The sequence below is a fragment of the Saccopteryx leptura genome, chromosome 2 (assembly GCF_036850995.1).
Source record: "Saccopteryx leptura isolate mSacLep1 chromosome 2, mSacLep1_pri_phased_curated, whole genome shotgun sequence".
In the NCBI taxonomy this organism is placed as follows: domain Eukaryota; kingdom Metazoa; phylum Chordata; class Mammalia; order Chiroptera; family Emballonuridae; genus Saccopteryx; species Saccopteryx leptura.
This window is the reverse complement of record NC_089504.1, coordinates 308,682,565-308,702,067: the sequence shown is the minus strand read 5'-3', so window position 1 is coordinate 308,702,067 and position 19,503 is coordinate 308,682,565. Positions and strand designations below refer to the sequence as shown.

General features: G+C 54.2%; 1 protein-coding gene across 1 annotated transcript in view; it reads left to right on the top strand.

Annotated features, from left to right (window-relative positions):
* Positions 1–19,503, top strand: part of PLXNA4 (plexin A4) — a 419,755-nt gene that overhangs the window by 332,717 nt on the left and 67,535 nt on the right. The window contains exons 9-13 of the mRNA XM_066362710.1: positions 295–409; positions 9,849–10,049; positions 15,941–16,037; positions 16,347–16,537; positions 19,044–19,195. Coding sequence (XP_066218807.1) covers positions 295–409; positions 9,849–10,049; positions 15,941–16,037; positions 16,347–16,537; positions 19,044–19,195 — 756 coding nt within the window. The remainder of the gene's footprint in view (positions 1–294; positions 410–9,848; positions 10,050–15,940; positions 16,038–16,346; positions 16,538–19,043; positions 19,196–19,503) is intronic.

The following is a 19,503-nucleotide window of genomic DNA, read 5'->3' as shown; positions in this document are numbered from 1 at the left end:
TTCCCCCAATTCAGCAAAAGAGGATGCCGTCCTGTGGACATGGAAGGTGGTTGATAGGGCTCTTGGGGACCGGGATTGTCTACCTGAGTGAGAGGGAGTAGGCCAGAGAGTCGTGGCTGGCTAAGGGGACTCGAAAAGAAAAGGGATGGATTTGTATAGGTGTGCTTTTCCTGAGTGCTTTTTTTGGGGACATCAAACATTAAAAAGTATTTTCTTAGACCCTAGAATCTTAGGCCCTCTGCTTTGGGTTCACCCAGGTTTTCTGATTTGCACCCTTTCCTTTCCCATGCGCAGGTGCCTGTCTTGTGTGGAGAGCCCATTCCGCTGCCACTGGTGTAAATACCGACATGTCTGCACCCATGACCCCAAGACTTGCTCCTTCCAGGAAGGCCGAGTGAAGCTGCCTGAGGTAGGTTCCAGAAGCCAGAGTGGTGAGTGCTGCTTGCTGTGAGCATGGGACCCCAGGCAGGCCTTCCCTGAAGAAGAGAAAATAAAGGCAACACCCACAAGGCCACTCGCTTCTCCCCAACCCATACTCTTAAGGGACCGTGTTATGACAGCAGTAAATAAGCAAAGCTCTGCTCTGGGATCCCTGGGCCCTGGGTCAGACTTGGAGGTTCAGTTCTAGACAAAGGTGCATTTCAGGTCATCCCTGCCAGGTGAGTTGTATGTGTCCTAGAAATAATTGGAAGCACACCATGGAACTGTGTGCAGACTCTCAGCTGTCCCTCAAAACACTGTGTACAGAGCAGAACTGAGATTTAAAAAAAAAAAAAAAGTAAAGGGAAGAGAGGAAGAAGAATGAAAGAACGGTCAGCTTAGTCAGAGCAGCAGTTCTCAAAGCGTGGTGCCCAGACCAGCGGCATCAGCACCACCTGCAGAGCTGTTAGAAGAACAAAGTCTCTGCTCCACCTCAGCCAACTGGACAAGAATGTCCAGGCCGGGACACGGTCCAGTCCGGGAAGCACTCAGGTGGAGTTGGGCTCCGTGGCCAAGAGGCTGTGTTTCTATTCCCTCCTAAGCTTTATTCTTATCCTTCAAAACTATGCATTGCCATTATAGAAATACTCCACGCCCATGTTGTTAACCTTCTGTAGAATGTAACTTTTTGAGCTAGGACTTCAAACGTAACGGGTATAAAAATGCTTTGGTGAAGTCCGCTGTTGTTCAAATGTGTGGTGCTTGTGTGACTCCCACCATTAGGCTGATAGTCCTGGAAAGCATGGGCGCTTTAGAATGCTGTGGTTTAGAACACTTGTGTATATTATAGGAGAAGGGGCTGTGGGAGCCCCCAGACATAAGACCCTCCCTGTCTATGGCTACTCTAGACTCACAATCCGGAAAAGACTCCCGAACAAAGGCTGTCTCTTTATAGGGAAAAGGAGGAAAGAGGTTACATCTTGGCTTTAAAGAGGAGAGTGAATCCAATGTTTGGGTCAGGTCTCTGATCTTTAAGACAGAACGGGTGTAAAGCTAACAGGATGAACAGGGATTGGCAGCCAGCAGGCACACCCTTGGCATTAAGACCCAATAAAAGGCGGGACAGTCTCCTGGACCCAGGGCAGGGGCAGAAGGGCTGGTTCACTCACCAGGACCAGGGGCGGAGAGCTTTAGGGAGCAACTTCTTTTTATTTTGTTCAGAAACCTGTCAGTTATTATTTGATGGGAGCAGAGACAAAGAGGTTCCCAGCCTCCCTCCAGCTGTCCGGACCAGGGTGTCTGGCAGAGGGTCGGTGGGTGCAGGGGCCTAGGAATGAAATGGAAGCAGAAATGATTGAGCTAGCCGGTGGATTTCAAAGACCCCGAATCATTTAATTACCCTGAAGGAGGTTTTCAAATCTCTCTACTTTTTTTCTTTTTTGTGTGTTTGCTGCTCTTGTCCCAAGTTTCTTTCTTTTAACTATATAAAAGGAACATGCATCTGCTGCTCAGAAAGATGGAAAAAAATGAGCTAGAAGGGAATGAAACAAGAGCCTACCACGTCTCCCAGTGTCATTCAGGGGTCACTGTGGAAGAATGATGTCTTCCAGGGCCCAGACAGCAAGCTGGGCACGACACCCCATCCGTCCCTGATGCTGGCAAAGGCTGTTGGGGATTCATAGACCTCAGAGGACTTGGTACCAGGACCCCCAGGAAAGGGAGAGGCCTGGAAGAGCATGGCTAATGGAGGGACGAGGAGATGGACTAACCCACCATGGCCGACCTTCAAGTCTTTCCATGTCGCATGAGCTGTTTTATGGAGAGTCAGGCAGGCCATTGCAGTGAGAGGCTCCAGCATCATTTGGAATCACCATGCCTCCCTTATCGCACTACTGAATAAACTTGACTTTGGCTCTTCTTTATTTTAGATACTTATTCATTCTAAAAGAAGGAAGTGTTAAGGCTGTGCTTCCGATCCAGGCTTGCAGGCTACCTTCTGTTCAGCTCAATTCTAGGACCATGTTGAATATAACATAGAGGAGAAGCCAGCGTTGACCAGCTCATGGTGGTCACTGTAGCAGCATCTTCCTGAAGAATGTACCAAAGGGAGAAGAAGTGGACCATTGACTGATCCAGCCATTCTGGGCCAGTGGAAGGAGGCTATTGTCCTCAGAGCTTGAAAGAAAGTCCCTGGCTATTAGGGAAATACAGTGCATTTTTTTTTTTTCCTTTTATGTTGTTGTCTCTTTTTCTATGTTTTTGTTTCTGGGAAGAGATAGGAACAGAAATAAGGGGCAACAAAGACAATCACACATTTAAAACGTAACTTGGGGGAAACTTCCAGTGCTACCTAACAGAGACTCCCTCAGCCTCAGGCCTGCAGCTCCGCAGACATCAGGTGCAAACCTACCTGCTTGGAATGAAAGTGAGATCCAAGCCCAGGGATGCTTCTGGAAGTCCCTGGGTTTTCATTTCCTTTTAACGCTTGGGCATGAGGATACAGACAGGGGTTTTCTCATCAGGAGGGCTGCCACCAGATGGCTTTCCACCCCCCACCCCCACCCCCGGCCCCATCTTGTCCTCCCAGAAGGCTTTCACCAGTGCCCCTTCCGGTTTCAACACTGGCTTTGTTGACTACGACCAGGAACATTGAATTACCATTTTTTTTTCTTCCCTGAACAAAGAGTGCCTTCAGGTGACCTTACAGGTCTGAAACAGAGGACCAGTCCATCATTGTCGTTATTATATTAATGGTGTGTACTCTAAAACAATTACAATGACGAGGAATAGAATGCCCAGTAACATATGTTGTTGACAGTAACTATATTCCAGTTACAAGGAATGATCTTGTTTCAGCTAATGATGGCCTTGTGGGAACGACCCTGGGTCCTTAGATCAGCTGCCAGACCCTGGGCACCACAGAGAGGAGGGACAGGGCAGCAAGGGCAGGCTGGAGGGAGGAGAGGGTCTTGCGCTCCCAGCCCCGTTCTTCTGGCATCAGCTGCAACTCCTTGCTTCCCAATGGGATGGCCTTTCACCAGGGCAGCCAGGAACACGGCCATGCCCTCAGCGCTACCAGCAGGAGGAGCTGCTGGTCCCGCGTGCCTTTGGAATTCCCAGGCTCCTCCACCTGCTGAGCTGAACACCCCGTCGGACCCCCACACACTTAATAGCAGTGATCTTTAGGAAACAAAGACAAACCACCACGGAAAAGCAAACTCCTTGGCAACACTGTGTCCTTGGTGGACTCGTTTACTGCAGTTTTTCGTCTAAACCGGAAAGCAAAGAGCCGCCGCCGCCGCTTCGGTCTCCGGGCGCCAGACTGCGCAATCTTTGCCGGGAAGTCGAAGCACATCTAGCCCACAGGGCATGGGCTCAGAGAACAGGTTCCCGTGGCCCCTCTCTTCTTGAAGTTCAAGCAGAATTGACTCCAGAGAACAGTTGTAAGATCAGAAGAGGCAAAATGAATTCTATTTGATTTCCAAAGCTCTGCCTGAAAGGTTCTCCCCACCTCCCTTACCACCCTGCCACCCCTGAGATGACATCTGCAGTCAGAACGGATGTCACGGCATCTGCCAACCCCAAGGGTCAGTCCCCTCTGGGGCTGAAGAGCTGGCAAGGCGAGGAAGGTGCTACCCCCTGGACTGCTGCTTGCTTGCCCCTGGTGCTGAAATAGGCCCCATGCCCTCAGACAGGGCAGGCCAAGGGCACTTACGTCCCAGCTGGACTCTTGGGAAATCAGAGGAGTCCATCCCATCCCGCCTTATAGAGGAGTCAGTCCTGGCACCCAACCCAGAGGAACAAAACCACCCTTGCCATGCGCTTCATCCTCTTTTGAGGAAAACAAAGCCAAACGGAGCTAAAAGCACTTGCTTCCAACCCCGCCCAGCCCCCACTCCAGGTATTCCATTACTGGGTCGCCATTTCTCCAGACAATTGCACTTTCCATCAATCTTGTCCGCCCCGCCCCCCTTGAGGTTATGAGTATTTCCTTTCTGTATTATTACTTGGCCCTCTCCATAAACCAGCCCATCGTAGATCACGCTAATGGTGTTATAAACTTGGGGAACAGCGAGAAAATATATGGCGCGTTACATTTTCATATTGGGCACCACAGGTCTGAGAAGGTGAGTGTAAATTTGGAGGGGTTGGTTGGGGCTAGCGCTGGCTTGTCTTTGGGATTGATGGGGGCTGAGGTGACATGGAAGGGAAAGGTGACCTGCAAACCTCCAATTCCAGAGCTGCCCCCCACACGCGACCCCAGCCCAGCTCTCCCCGCCCCCCACAGCGCCACAGTTCCCAAGCTCTGCTGTAACCACAACCAGGAGAATTAGAGCCTCATCCTGTAACCCCACGGGGGGCTGTAAATCTATAAGCCTGCCACCCCCTTCCCCAGGCAGCACCAGCCCTGAAGGCAGGCTTTCTCCTCCCAGCTCGGTAGCAGTCTTTATGTCCTTGTTCAATTATTTAAATATGCAATGAAACCTCGGTATGAAGCAGCCATTGGCATGCTGGGCATGGTAGACACAGAAGCATCCCTTTTGCTTTCATACTCTGCCTTGGCATGGCGTTCTCAATTAGCAGTGCAGTCTTTACTTCTGCACGTCTGTCCTGGAGGCCAAGCTGTGCATGGGGCTGGACAGGTGACCTGCAGCCCCCTGGAGCTGCCTCCTGCAAGACAAGACGTTGAAGATTTTCTTATGCCTCAAGCCACTGCCACTCCCTACCCTCAGTCTGTCCTTACAACTGCAGGATGTAGCCATAGGCAAAGCAGCCTCCAAGGGACACTGTTTCTTGCCAAATGCATTTGTCTTCAAATAATCTTGCTAAATGCAGGCATTTTCCATCCTCCAAGAGCTGGCCCTTTCAAATGATAGTTCAGAGAAAACTCTTTCTTGGACAGAGAAGGGAAGTGTGTTTCTGAGGGATTCCATGAGGGGACTGGGTAATGATCGGGGATGAAAGTCAGTGAGGTGATCAGGTGTAAATATTTTTGTTCGCTGTCATTGTGGGAACAGAGAGAGGTGACTGGCATCCGTAGTTTCTTTATGGTGAACATGGCGGGGGGATCCCATGTGTTGTGCTAGGAAATGAGAGCACACGGGGACATACGTGTCAGGGGATGGAGGGGGCGAGTGTTCATGGATTGAATCCTGTACTCCTTGTACCATGTTAACCGTGTTCACTGGGTCCTCACAGCATCCCACTGTCTACCAGAGCCATATCTGCCAGCATGATGGGACAGGTTGCAACATACCAGGTACTATAATATTAAAATACAGCTCCCCTAGGAGGTAAGTTGCCATTTCCAGGAGGCCCACCTCCCTGACAAGTCCCTTGGTCCCCCCAACATACGTCCAGTTGGTCAGTATTTTGAATTCCACACTTGGACCTAGTCCAGCGGCCATTGTCATCCCTATTTTAGAGATGGGAAAGCTGAGCTTCAGAAAGGACATATAATGACTGTCCCAGGTCATCTATTGTGTTAATAATAGAACTGGGACCATAAAAATCATCTAACCCAAACCAGCACCAGGGGGTCTGAGGGACCTGCCCAAAGTCACGTGGTTGGCTGGTAGAGGTCCTGTCTCAGAATGTGTGAGACATGCTGCTTCAGGATGTCACCTCCCAGAAGAGGGGATGGCTGTTAGGAGAGCAGTGGACAGAAGTGGGACCTCCATACATGTCCCTGTTGTGTTTGGGAGCTTAGGAACTATTGAAATTGTCAGACTCCCCGTAAGATCTGAAGCCAATAAGCTGGACAGCAGAAACTGATGGGTGTTCATGAAAAAGACCCAGGCTGGAGCAGGGGCGATGGGTCCCTCGGAAATGAGGTAGGAAAAGCGAGTTGATGAGGGCCACGGCCCAGCCTGAGCTGAGGGGAAAGGTGAGGGAAAGCAAACATTTGTGGAGTGCCCCCCTGCTCTGTCCAGATACTTTATATATGGTGGTTCATGGAATCCCCCAAATGTCCTTTGGAAGAGGAGTTGTTAATCCTCATGCCTACCTATGTCAAGCTATGATAGAGACCCTTCAAGACTCTGAAAAGAGCAGGAGGCAGGCAAACCTGCACTCAAAGTTACTCAAAGATTCTCCAACTAGGTTCTTTCTAGTCCAGGAAGCTCAAAGGGGAGGATGAGGTCCGGATGACCTGAGCTCACGGACCATGGTGGGAGGGACCAAAACCCGGCTTCCTCCATGAGTCTCGGGGAAACGTGGAGGTGTCTGAGATTTCCCAGGAGCGTTAGACTTAGAGGTGGTTTGTGCGTGGGGTCTCAGTATGAGGGAGGGCAGGGTATGGGAAGCTGGACGGAAGAGGAAGGGGCAGCCTGGTGCCAACGGTGCCTTCATGCCTTGTTGCCTAGAGAAGAAGTGCCATTTTACATTTCAATTAAGAGGCATACCAGGGTCAATCAGCCGTGCCACCAGTGGAAAATGGACCCAGCCCAGCCCTGGGCCTCTCCAATTATTATTAATGAACTTACTCTCTGAGCTGCCAACCTTTTTATATGCAAACTAAGGCTAGATGGGGCCACGGGCAATCAGGACTCATTAGAGAACTCGTAACAACCTCAGTGAGAATCTTGCAGAGGGAGAGGGAGGCTTATGCTTCAGACTCTACCCTGTACTACAATCAGTCCAGCCCCCAGGCAAGGTTCCCGGCCACCTCCAAGCTCCCTAGTCGTGCTGGTCCCAGAGACAGCCTTGTTGAGCCAGGTGGTCGTGCCCTCCAGTAGGGACTGACCTCTAACGGGAAGGGGAGGGAAGGCGGTGGATTGGCATCGAAGTTCGTCAGCGGCCGGCACACCTGCTGACACCAAGCCATTATTTTGCCTTCTCCTGCCTCAGTTTCTCCTTGGCAAAGTAGAAGTGATCTGTTAGGTTGGTTGAGAAGACTCAGATTCTAGACCCCTTCCGCACACCATTCACGAGCAGCAACGTTCTGTAGTGAGCTGCAGAAGAGAGAGTCCAGCAGCTCTGGTCTGACTGTAGATGCAGCCATAGACCCGGCTCCCCCATGCAGGTGTGGACGTGGCAGGAGGGTCAGGCTCGTGCCTGCTGCGGGGGAGGAAGGCTGCCCAGGGCTTATAGAGCGAAGCGTGGAGTCAGGGCCCGCCTGGACCCTCAGCTCACAGCTCACAGCTCCTGGATTCTCTCTCTTGGTTCTCCAACATCACACACCTCGCTTCAGTCCTGACCATCACCCTTTCCACAGAATCGCTTTTGTCTTCTCTGTGACCTGTACTCTTATCTTACTGGAGGGCAGAGGGCAGTGGAGACAAGGGCACAGGATGGAGCGACTACAACCTTCTCCCCCTGCAGGCCTCCGAGTCTCTGCAGACCCATCTCTCCAGAGCCTCGGGCCACAGGCTGGGTTTAGGCCCCGTCCTCACCCCTCGCCCCTCCTAATGCCCGCCTCCCTGCTGCTCCTCTTTAACTGTGGTGAAATAAACACATCAAACTTCCCATCTTGGCCAGTGTTTGAGTGTGCAGTTCAGTGCTGTTAAGTACATTCACATTGTTGGGCAATCTCCACCATCCATCTCCAGAACTTTTTTATTTTCCCCGGCTGAACTCTGTCCCCATTAAATGCTAACTCTCTGTTTTCTTCTCCTCCGGAAACCACCGTTCTGCTTTCTGTGTCTATGAATTTAACTATTCTGAGGACCTCATATAGGTAGAATTGTGTAACATTTGTCCTACCATGATTGGCTCATTTCACTTAGCATAATGTTTTCAGGGTCCACCTGTGTTGTAGAGTGTGTTAAAATTTCCTTCCTTTTTAAGGTAGAATAACATTTCGTTGTATTATATATCACTCATCCACTGATGGGCAGTGGGGCTGGTTCCACCTTTTGGCTATCATGAATAATGCTGCTCTGAGCACGGGGGTGCCAGTCTGAGTCCTTGCTCTCCTTCCTTCTGGGCACACACCCAGGAGTGACTGCTGGGTTTGCTGCTCCTCTCCTACCTGCTCTTCAGGATAAAGGTGGGTGGCCTGGGGGAAGCAAAGTGGGTTTGTTTAATGGCCCTGGGGCACCCCTAAGGCTAGGCTGCAAGATGATCAGGCAGGACAGAGCTGGGGCTACCCCTAATCATGGCATCAGGACTGGTTAGAGCTAAATGGGTCCTTGGCTTCCATCCAGTTGACAGATAAGGAACTTGAGTCTCCACATGGGAGGGGACATGCTTAGGGCTCCAGAGCTCAATGGAAGCTCAGCAGACGCTGGAGCTCACAGGCGTTCTCCCTCCCAGCTCTCATTGACAAGAGGGGCTCACATCTGCTTTCAGACCCAGGAGGGACAGTGCCAAGTTGCCTGGTCCGCTGAGCCCCCTCCCGTCTTCCCCCACAGCCTCCTGTCTGCCTTCCTTGCTGGGGAAGGGTGCCAGGCTGAGGGGCAGGAGCTGCCAAGGGGCAGCATCCTCAGCAAGGGTGTGGCGTGCCGTGCTTTTGATGCCCAACTTGCCCAGACGACGTGCCATAGCAAGAGGACTCTTGGGGGAGGTAGACCTGACACAGGGTGCCCAGCTCTGCTGGTATTTACAGAAACCCTCACTCTGCCCATGCCCAGCAGCCTGGAACACTGACTCTCTCCCACCCAGCTCCTGTAAATCTAGAAACGAGCCAGCTTCCACCTCTCTGCTGGGCAGAGCAACCACACTCTTTTAATGACCCCGCTCTCTCCGGGTCCTCCCAGGCAGAGCTGACCGCCCAGGGAAAGGTGCCCAGCTGTTCACTTCCTCCCTCCACAGAGGTCCTCTGGGCCCTGTTCCGCCCCAGGCTTGAGCGTGCTCACTGCTACCATCTGGTCAGCATGTCTCTGTTCTGAGGGGCATTTCCATGGCTCTGGCCATCCCAGGGTTAAGTCAGAAGCTTTTGGATATAAAAGGTCTCTGGGCCCATTCCAGAACATTCCCAAATGCTGGGCTCAGCCCATGGGTGGAAGGTCCTGCTGGACTCTACTGTTCTGGCCCAGATTCATGGTCCAAAGCCACAGGTCAAGGCTCTGCCTCACTGCTGATCTGCTCCCCTGGTCCCCTCTGTCCCAATTCTCGGCAACCTGGAACTGAGGCAAAGGGGTCGGCAGCCCAGAGTAAGACGGGACACCCCGCCAGCGCGTCCATCTCTGCTAGGGTTCAGGGGCTGCCAGGAGGAGGCCACCAGGAGTGTCAGAGTCTGGAGTACATTGCAATGGAACATGAAAGAGCTGGAACATGAAACAGCAGGGACAGCCTCAGTGAGCAGTGGCCTCAAGGTGGTGACTCTGGGACCTGGGATGTCTCAGTCCCGTTCTCTCCTGCACAGCGGCTAGGGGTGGACGCCTGTGAGAGGGAGGAGCGGAGCAAACATCCGGGTTATGTCTGGAGAGGCTCCTGCTCCTTTGGCTTCCCGCTCCGCAGCCTGAGCCGTGCTCTCTTGTCCCCAGGACTGCCCCCAGCTGCTGCGAGTGGACAAGATCCTGGTGCCCGTGGAGGTGATCAAGCCCATCACCCTGAAGGCCAAGAACCTGCCGCAGCCGCAGTCCGGGCAGCGTGGGTACGAGTGCATTCTCAACATCCAGGGCAGCGAGCAGAGGGTGCCGGCCCTGCGCTTCAACAGCTCCAGCGTGCAGTGCCAGAACACCTCCGTGAGTGCCCGCCCGGGGCCCCTGGAGGCTCCGGCCCCTCCCGCCGCATCCCTCTTCTTTTTTAGAGCCAGACCGGCTCAGCTCTGCAGGGTTCCCCCCAACACCACAGATCTACTCAGCTTTCCTGCACCCTGCTCACCCCACTGCAGCAGAGGGTTGGGCTCTGAGGTCACCAAGTGCCTGCCCAGAGTTATGCCCAGGAGGGTCCTCTGCCCAATACAGGGGCTTTAGAGACAAAGGATTTTGGACCAACCATGGGGCTGCTGAGCGCTGCTTGTGGGCAGGGGCCGGCATGTCCCTCCTCCATGGAGAAGCCCTGGAGGCCCTGGGCCCTGCATTCCAGCCAGGGCTGGGCCGAGTGCCTCATGGGAGCCCACAAAGGTCCCGCTGCCTCCATATCTACACAGAGGCGGTTTCCCAGCACGGGAGGCTTCTGAGCTAGACACACAGCACACAGGTTCCCGGCAGGAGCGCACTGCGCAGATCAGCACACACCCTGCCTGATGAGAAAACACACCTTGGGTCCGTGATCAGGCTGTCCCAATTCCCAGGTACCACACCGTGAGCTCTCTCAATGCAGCACCTCCTCTCCTGCCGGTGGCCTTCCTGGTCCCCACTCTGCCAGCTCTCCCTCTCTTTCTGGGCCTCTTCTGTGCACCTTGATGCTCAGAGACAAGCATAGACACTTGTGACACGTTCCCTGCTCTTCACTGTGCCAAAGAGAAACTGGAGGCCTAGAAGCAGGGTGCAGAGCTAGATCTGTGGGGCTGAGAGTTACACAAGTTGGAGACCCCCTTTAGGAACTGAATATAATAAATGCAAAAGTAGACACATAGGCAGACCTGAGGAAGAGCTGCAGCTCCCATGTCTCGGAGTACCCGCCCTGCCTAGAGGGTAAGTGACATGCATAAGGTCACACAGCTAGTGCCTGGCAGGGCCGGGCCTGGATTTGGGGTCTCCCCTTGTGTTACATGAACTGCCTTTCATTAGAATAATGTTGCTTCTGGGTGCTTATATGTGGTGAGTGTTTTGGGGGATGTGATGCGGATCAAAGCATTTCATGGGAGCACTCCACTCTTCCTACAGGAAGCGAGTGGATTAGGGGTCAGCGATGCTCAGAGAGGTGACTCAGCATTGCTGGTTCCGAACTGACAACTGATCACCCAACCTCTGAAGCCCCAGATATGTCCGCACAGCTCCCCTGGCGGTCAGCCTGTTTTGTTTTATTTTACTTTTTTCATATTTCTGCAGTGCCCTAGATTAAACCTGCAAGCAAAAGGGATATTAAACACCTTCTGTTTCTTCCTAAGTCCTGAGGCCAGGCAGACCAGCCCCCAGGGTTTGGCTCAAGTGGCTATCCCCCCCCAGATAAGCCCGTCCCTGTGGAAAGCAGGAGCCTGAGCCCCATGGCTGACTCAGCAGAAGGCAGCCGGGGATTTCAGACTGTGGAAGAAACTGCGTCATGTCCTCAGGGATGCTGCCCAGGGATCCGGGCCCCAGAGGTGTCAGGAGGGAGGACAGGGTCCGCAGCCTCTGACGAGGTGACAGACGTCCCTGTGCTTCTGCTGACTCAGTTAAATAAGCCAGTATAACCCAGACAGCAGCCTGAGTTGGTCCCATAAAACCCTGGGTCAGAAGCCCATCCATCCCTGGGGGATGAGTGTGAGCTTCGGGAGGTTCATGGGGGGACCCACTGCCTTTCTAGTCTGGCCATTATTGGAAGGCGATTGGGTTCAGATGGCTTCAGTATTTCCTGAGCCAATGAATGAGCCCTCTGGGGGCCCCAGGGAACTCCCCGAATGTGGGGGCAATGTCAGAGCCTCCTGGGAACAAACGGAAGCTCAGCAGCTCTGACAGGTGAGGGCTGGGTCTCGTCTGGGGTACCTGGTGCAAGCCCCCTGGTTAGTGCCAATGGCATATTGAAAGGCACTGCTGGGCTTTTAACACACCTCTCATCAAAGTTTGAGTGAAAATTCAGAACCTAGCACATTATGTCCTGCCTTGGTGTGACCCCGGGGGAGCAGGATCTGATCTGTGTCAGAGAAGACTGTGGAAGAAGAATTACTGCTGTTTCGTTGCCTAAATGAGCTCTCTGGCCTGTGGTGGGAGATCTCACAGGGACCCCCCCCCCCTGCCAGGTTTGTGAGGACAGAGAGGTGGGTGACAACCAGGTTTCAAAGGAGAGCAGAACAGGAAAGAAACACAGGAAAGCTTGGCATGGGTGTGACACTGTGCTGGGTGGGCAGGCAGGTCGCGTCCAGCCAGCTATTTGGGGACAGGCCCTGGGCCAATCACTGCAGCCCTCAGGGGGCCTGTGGGAGGAGGACAGGACTGCTCCCAGGCAGGCAGCAGTTAGAGAGCACAACTGTGGATATTCTTGGCTTCATTTCGACCAACTTCCCAGAGAAATGTCAAGTGCTGCTAATAATAATGCCTGGTGCCCACCCCTCAGTCACGGGCAATCACCCGGGTAAGTGGGCCACAGTGGGCAGTGGCCGGCTGCAGCGCTGGCCGAGGCCCTGGCTCTGGCCCTGCTCCCACAGACCCGTGGTGGCCTCCCATTTTCCCTTGTTGACCCAATTTACTGCATGCAAAACAGGGACGGTGAGACCGGTGGGAGGTATGCTGTTTCCCTCGCTGCTGTCCTGAAGCACAGCTGGGAGCCGACCTGATCTACTGAGCCCTCCCCGGGGTCCTGGACATAGAGTCGCAGGCTTCTTATATTGTTCAGAATTTTTTGTTTGCCCAAATGTTTGATTTTTCCAGCAAAGTATCTCACAGCCCGGGACAAGATAATGGTCCAAATTCCATAGAGATTTTCTTTTTGCTTCAGGAAGTAGAGCAACGGAGGTTCACAGAGGTTTACAGGTTCCCAAGGTCATGATTAAGGTCACCCACTAGCTGGGCCATGGTGTGCTGGACTTGATTGAGACACTTAACCTCCTGGCCTCCGGGAGCCTGAAATGCTCTTCCCTCCACTCTGGGCTTTGTGCAGATTAACTGTCCGCTGATTGCAGAGAGCTATATAAATGCTAAGTGGGGAGTAGTAGGGGACTAAACCTGTGGTCCAGGCTCCCCAGCTACCTGACCCCACCTCACCCCCCTGTCCCTGTGGGGTGCAGGTCATGGGAGAGAGACTGTCCAGGAAGGAGAGTGACATCCCGAGAGATCGAGGCAGTGGTGGCAAGTTAATGATTTCTATACAATTTCATGATCAAGGTCTCAGGAGTGAGGGAGAGGAAGAGAAAGTAACACTCAGCATCTTTGATCATTAAAGTATTTTTTATTATCAGCTTCAAAAAAAAAAAAACCTGTGTGCACACACTCACACACACACATGCACACACATACACATGAACACACACTGGAACACACAAGCATGCTCACCTGCACGCACCTCCATATGCACCAAGTGTCTGGCACCTAAACACTGAATACACGGCTGCTATTCGTATTCCCCATAAACATCAATGCAGGGAACACAAACACATATTGCACAGGATCCCGACGTGTGTGCACACAGACTAAAAGACACTGATACTCAGGTGCCCGTTCCACTTGACTGGCACTGTGCTTGGGGCAGCAGGTGTCTGTCTTGAACCCTCACAACAGTGCTGCACGGGAAGCAGTGTTTGCAGCCGCACTTTACCAATGGGGACACTGGGCCTGGGATCATTCACCCGCATTCAGGTAGCCAGTCCCTGCAGAGCCCTGTCTCAGCAATACGCATGTGCATGCACACACATAGATACCCACAGATAATACATCCCTGTGCGCTGATCTCATCTGGAGCCAGCATGCATGTGCACACGTTCATAGACACGTGCCATACTCCTTGCAGAATTTCTTGCCTTGTTCTCTGGGGGATTTCAGGTGCCTCCTGAGAGGGGCCTAAAGGTTCTATTGATCTTCGGTCAACAGTCAACATCCTGGCCATGACCTGTTACTTCCCCTTTGGGTCCTGGGCAGAGCCAGGCCCTCTAGCTGGGAGCCTGGGACAACCCTCACCACACTTGCCTCAGTGGGACCTCCCTCCCCACACTTCCCCCATTGGGGCCATGAGGAGGGCGATGGGAAGGGTGAGAGGTAGAGCCTGACTAGAGGAGGGAGGGAGGTTTGGAAAAGTGTTTCTTTCTCTCTCTCTCTCTCTTTCCCCTTATCTCCCTCCTCTCTCCCTCTCTCCCTCCCTCTCCCTCTCTCCCTTCCTTTCCCTCACTCCCTCTCTTCATCTCTCCCTCTCTCTTTCTCTCTCTCTCCCTCCCACTCCCACTCTCCCTCTCTCCCTCTCCCCCTCCCTCTCTCTTCCCTCCTTTCTCTCTCTGTCTCCCTGTCTCTCTTCCCCCTTACACATCTCTCCAGCATCAGAAACACTAGCATTGCTTGTTCGAAATGCTCCCCATCTCCTTGGACTCTAATTCAGCAGGTCTGGGGTGGAGCCCTGGAATCTGCATTCAGTAGGCCCCTAGATGACTCGGGTGACAACCTTTCCTGAGAACCACCAGGCTAGAGTAGAAGAGATTGTGTGAGAAAACGCAGGACCCAGCCTGACCCAGACACAAAGAGCACAGTGTCTGGGGAGCTGGTGACTGAGCTATGTGGCAAAGAGCTTATGAGTCACCAGCTGAGTTATGCACTGATCAAAAACCTCCCTCCTGTTGTTTCTGCAGGGCTGGGGGGCTTTGCTCTGCTCTGCATCATAAGCCCCGTCTCTGGCCCTGGCCCAGGTGTCGGGGTCACAGGCAGAGGCGATGGGAGTGTGGATGGTACAGACACCGCCATGGTGGGAAGAACACTGAACGGGGCTCCCTGGTGGGGGCGTGTTCACCAGGGAGCCAGTGAGAAAGTTTGGAGCCGCGGGGTAGACGCTGGGAAGGCTGGACGCACATCACTCGTGTTGCTGTTAGAGCCATTCTGAGATTGAAGGACACTCTAGAGCTCAGGGATTTGGGGCGATTTCTCAGATTAGGATTCTAACTTAGAAGCCTCTACAAATGGGCCGCAGAAGCAGAGGCACGGGTGACAGAGGCACGGCCTTGACATCCTCCCCAGCCCGTGCATCCCGAGGTTCCGTGGCTCCCTCCCCTTGGAGAAGGTGCTGTGGCTAGCTCCATGAGGGCGTGTCAGCTGGCTGTCACAATAGCCATCAACACCCCCACGGCCCAGGCCCCCCCAAACTTTAAGTTAAAAGAGCCTGTTGGCTCTGCAAATACCACTTCAAACCAAGCCCCCTGGACCAGACCCTTCCAACAAAGTTGCCAGACTTCAGCCCTCCTCCACAGAAAACCTGTCTCATTCCATTCCTCCAACCCACCCCTGTGGAAGCAGTCTGGCAGGGTAATGAGAAAATGACCAGGTGGGGATTGGAGACGCTGTCCGGGGCGGGCTCCAAGCTGCCACCTCTCCTCCTCTGGGGGTTGAGAAGTGTCTGCTCTCAGGAAGCAGAGGGGGCTGGCATCCCTGGGGACTGTGCCTTCACCCTGCATCCAGTAGCACCCCTCCCCTGTCCCTTCCTACCCCTTAGCACCCCAGTCCCCAGACTGGGACTCTGAAACGTCTGGGAAAGCCCAGCTGATGGGAGCAGGCCTCCATGGCAGTCTTGCTCAAAGCTGCTCCAGGGACCCACATTCCAAACGGGTGTCCCACCCTGCAGGCCCGGCCCTGCCCTGCCTTAGCTTCCTGAGCCCTGCACCATCCGGTACTGCTTTCCCACCCTGCCCACCCACAGATGTGCATGCGTGCACGCGTGGGCCCCCCTCCACACACACACAAGCACAGTAGTGGCCAGTCTCTAGCCCCGTGTGCTAGGCGAGGGCCCCAGGCAGGACACACTGCAGGGATCCGCAACCCAGCTCTCTTCTCTCCACCCCCCCCACCCCCGCACCTGCCTGCAGTACTCCTATGAAGGGATGGAGATCAACAACCTCCCCGTGGAGCTGACGGTTGTGTGGAATGGGCACTTCAACATCGACAACCCAGCTCAGAACAAAGGTGTGGACGGTGGACCGGGCAGGGTGCAGGGGTCGAAGGGGAGAGCAAGTGTCATTTGTCCCCCACCCTAATGGCTGTCCGTCTTCCTCTGGCCTGAGCTGCCTACCCCACAGGCTCTCCGCCATTCCCACTGCTAGGTGACTTGCTGGGCCTGGGCTCGGTGTGGGCAGGTGGCCCCTGGGAGGGGAGTAGGGTGGGCAGGGCTGGCTGAGGGAGCCTGGCCCTCCCAATCCAGTCCCACCACCGGAGGCGGGCGCAGCTGCTTGTCCACAAGCCCCGCCCCCTCCCACTCGGGCCTCTCTCCCGCAGTTCACCTCTACAAGTGCGGGGCCATGCGCGAGAGCTGCGGCCTGTGCCTCAAGGCGGACCCGGACTTCGAGTGCGGCTGGTGCCAGGGCCAGGGCCAGTGTACCCTGCGTCAGCACTGCCCCGTCCACGAGAGCCAGTGGCTGGAGCTGGCAGGTGCAAACAGCAAGTGCACGAACCCGCGCATCACGGAGGTGAGCCGCCGCCCAGTGGGACCCCGCTCAGAGCTGGGGTCTTGGGTGAGCCATGCTTGGCATGGTGTGGGTCACACGGTGATCACTCGCTGGCTAAAGGCACTTTGTTCTCCTGTGCAGCTTCCCTGGGGGCTGAAGGCTAGAGTCCGAGGCCCTCCCCTTATAAAGGGGGAGTGAAAGCAGAGAGGGCTCGGCTGTCCTGTTGGAGTCTCCACGGAAGCTGTGTTAAAAAGGACTCAAAGTCCTTGCTACCCTCCCTTTGTCTCTAAGAGTGTCAGTGACAAACCAGTGCTGCTCCATCAGCGGCAGGCTCACCAAGCAGTGAACCAATGACAGAGGCTCCGCTGGGGTCAAGGGTTTGAGTCCTGGCTCTGTCGGCTAACTGCTGGGTAGCCCAGGGCTAACTCATCATTTTCTCCATGCCTGGACTTGCTCACCTGTGCAGTGAGTCTAGGTGTCCATCTCACGGGGGAGTTGTAAGGAGTATAGGAGAGAAGCCACACCCAGCCCCTAGGGACCTTCCCATCGTCCTCCTCCGCTTCAGCATCAGTATTAAAATCGTTGCTGTGCATGTCTAAGCCAAGGAAAACGCTGTCCCTGGGGTTTATTTCTGTTTTCTGTGTCCTCACCTTCCCATTCCATAGTCCCAGCAGAAAGACCCCCTGAGGCCACTCCTCCAGCCCTGCCCCTGGTCCCACACCTGAGCTGTGTCCCACTATCCCTCCTTCCCAGCCACCCCTCCATCCCCCCACCCCACCCCCAGAGCGCTTAACAAGAAACCCCCCTGGCACGCGTGACTGCTAGCGGTGTGTCTGGCAAACACGGTGAGACTTGCTGTCCTCTTGGACTGAGCCCAAGAAATTGCAGGGAGGAGATGGCAAATTAAACACATCTCCCTGAGACGGGGGCTATTTACTGGCTCCGTACTGGCATCGGCCCTCCGGGGAGCCCAGGGAACCGAGGACTGGGCCAGAGATAAAACTCCTTTTTCAGGATGACAAGCCGGGGCCGGATGATCCGGCAGATGCCGCTGCCAGGCGCCAGCGGCACTTTGGGATTGGCTGGACAGGCACTTGGGAAGAACGTGGACTCCCCCTTCCCGCCCTCCCTGTATCTACCCACCTCCCGCACACAGACGTGGGTCTCTGTCTCCAAAGAACATTTGTTTCCAATGCAATGAGCACACGTACAGTGCAAACCCTCACAGTCATAGGCACGCTCACTCACAAACATGCATGCCGGCATGTGTAAGAAGCAAGAAGTATCCCGTCTTTTGTAGGTGACCAGCCTCCCCCTGCCAAAGCTGCCCCTCAGGAGGCAGTCCAGCCTAATCTCTTTCCCCTTCTCAAATTTTACTGTCCCCCCTGGATGGGCCCCCCAGTTGTGACTCTCAGAGGGTAGAGAGAGTAGGACCTACTAAGAAGTGGTTTATCTGCACTCTTTTGATTGTGGTCCCCTTGCTGTTGGCCAAGACCCAGCTGCTGATGTTCCAAGGCCCCAGGAATGGGAATGGTGCCTTTCTCTGTCTATCAAATGCCAAGAAAGGCTGGCACAGATGTCCTCTGCCACTAGGTCACTACTGTGGGGTGCCACAATTAGATTTTGTGAATTGGACCGAGCCTCTCTCTCAAAAGCAGATCCACGGTTGTTGAATCTTAACATTCTGATCATGGGTTTTAACACCAAAGGTGACATCTTTGGAAAGGAAGCCAGCTACTTCTGGCCAGTGCACAGAGGTAAAGACTCATAAAACCAATCTCCGTTAGAAACCATGCCGAGCAATGGAGGTAGAGGGGTTGGGACAGGGGCTCTGCTCACTGCTGGAAGAGGCTGGGGTAGTCGGAGTTTGCAGGGCCATTACAACTCAAGTCCACAAGAGTGAGACGCAGACCCTGCTCTCAGAGACTCAGATCTGACAAGGAAGTGGTAATGGGGTGGGGGGACGGAGGGGTGAGGGTCAGACACAAATATTACCTTGAAAGGAGCACGAAGAAGGTTCCTTAAAATTTCACTTGGAGGGGAGAGTTGGAGAGGGTACAGAAGGGGGCTAAGGAGAGAGAATATCTGACTAAGGGAAGTGGCATTTGAGAAGGATCTTGAACATATGGGTGAGTGCCCATAGTGTGGAGGGCTGTGGGTTCCTACGGGGGTTATTCATTTTCCTGGAGAGTGAAACCAACACGAGCAAAGGCCAAAAGGCTGTAATCCTGATTTTCTATGAATCACCCAGTAACACTGGCTCACGTTCCAGTCTCTCTTCTATGAAATAGGAAAAGGAACGAGGGTCTTTGAGCACTGCTCCTAAAGCCGCACACTGACTCGGATGGCCCACCAGACGCTCCTGCTCACTGACAGTCCCACACCTGGGGTCCCTGGTGGACTCGGACATAACTGAGCAAAGCAGGCGGAGATGGGAAAGAGCCAGCAGCCTTTCCTTGGCCCATCAGCATGTGAGGGATGGCTCTGTCTTGGCACCTGCTCAATCACCATGCTTCCTCCCCTCCAGATCATCCCCGTGACAGGCCCCCGGGAAGGGGGCACCAAGGTCACCATCAGAGGAGAGAACCTGGGCCTGGAGTTCCGGGACATCGCCTCCCACGTCAAGGTGGCTGGTGTGGAGTGCAGCCCTCTGGTGGATGGCTACATCCCTGCAGAGCAGTAAGTGCAAGTGACCTGAGGCAGGAGGGGTAGGAGGGGCGCCAGAGGAGCCAACAGCTAGCTGTGGTTGACTTATTTTCCTTGACCCACAACAAATGGTCTTAAAGCTTATGGGGGGTGGGAGAATGCTCTTAATATTCTAGGGCAGGCATTCCCAAACTGCGGCCCCCTGAGGCCATTTATCCGGCCCCCAGCCATACTTCTGGAAGGGGCACCTCTTTCATTGGTGGTCAGTGAGAGGAGCACTGTATGTGGCGGCCCTCCAATGGTCTGAGGGACAGTGAACTGGCCCCCTGTGTAAAAAGTTT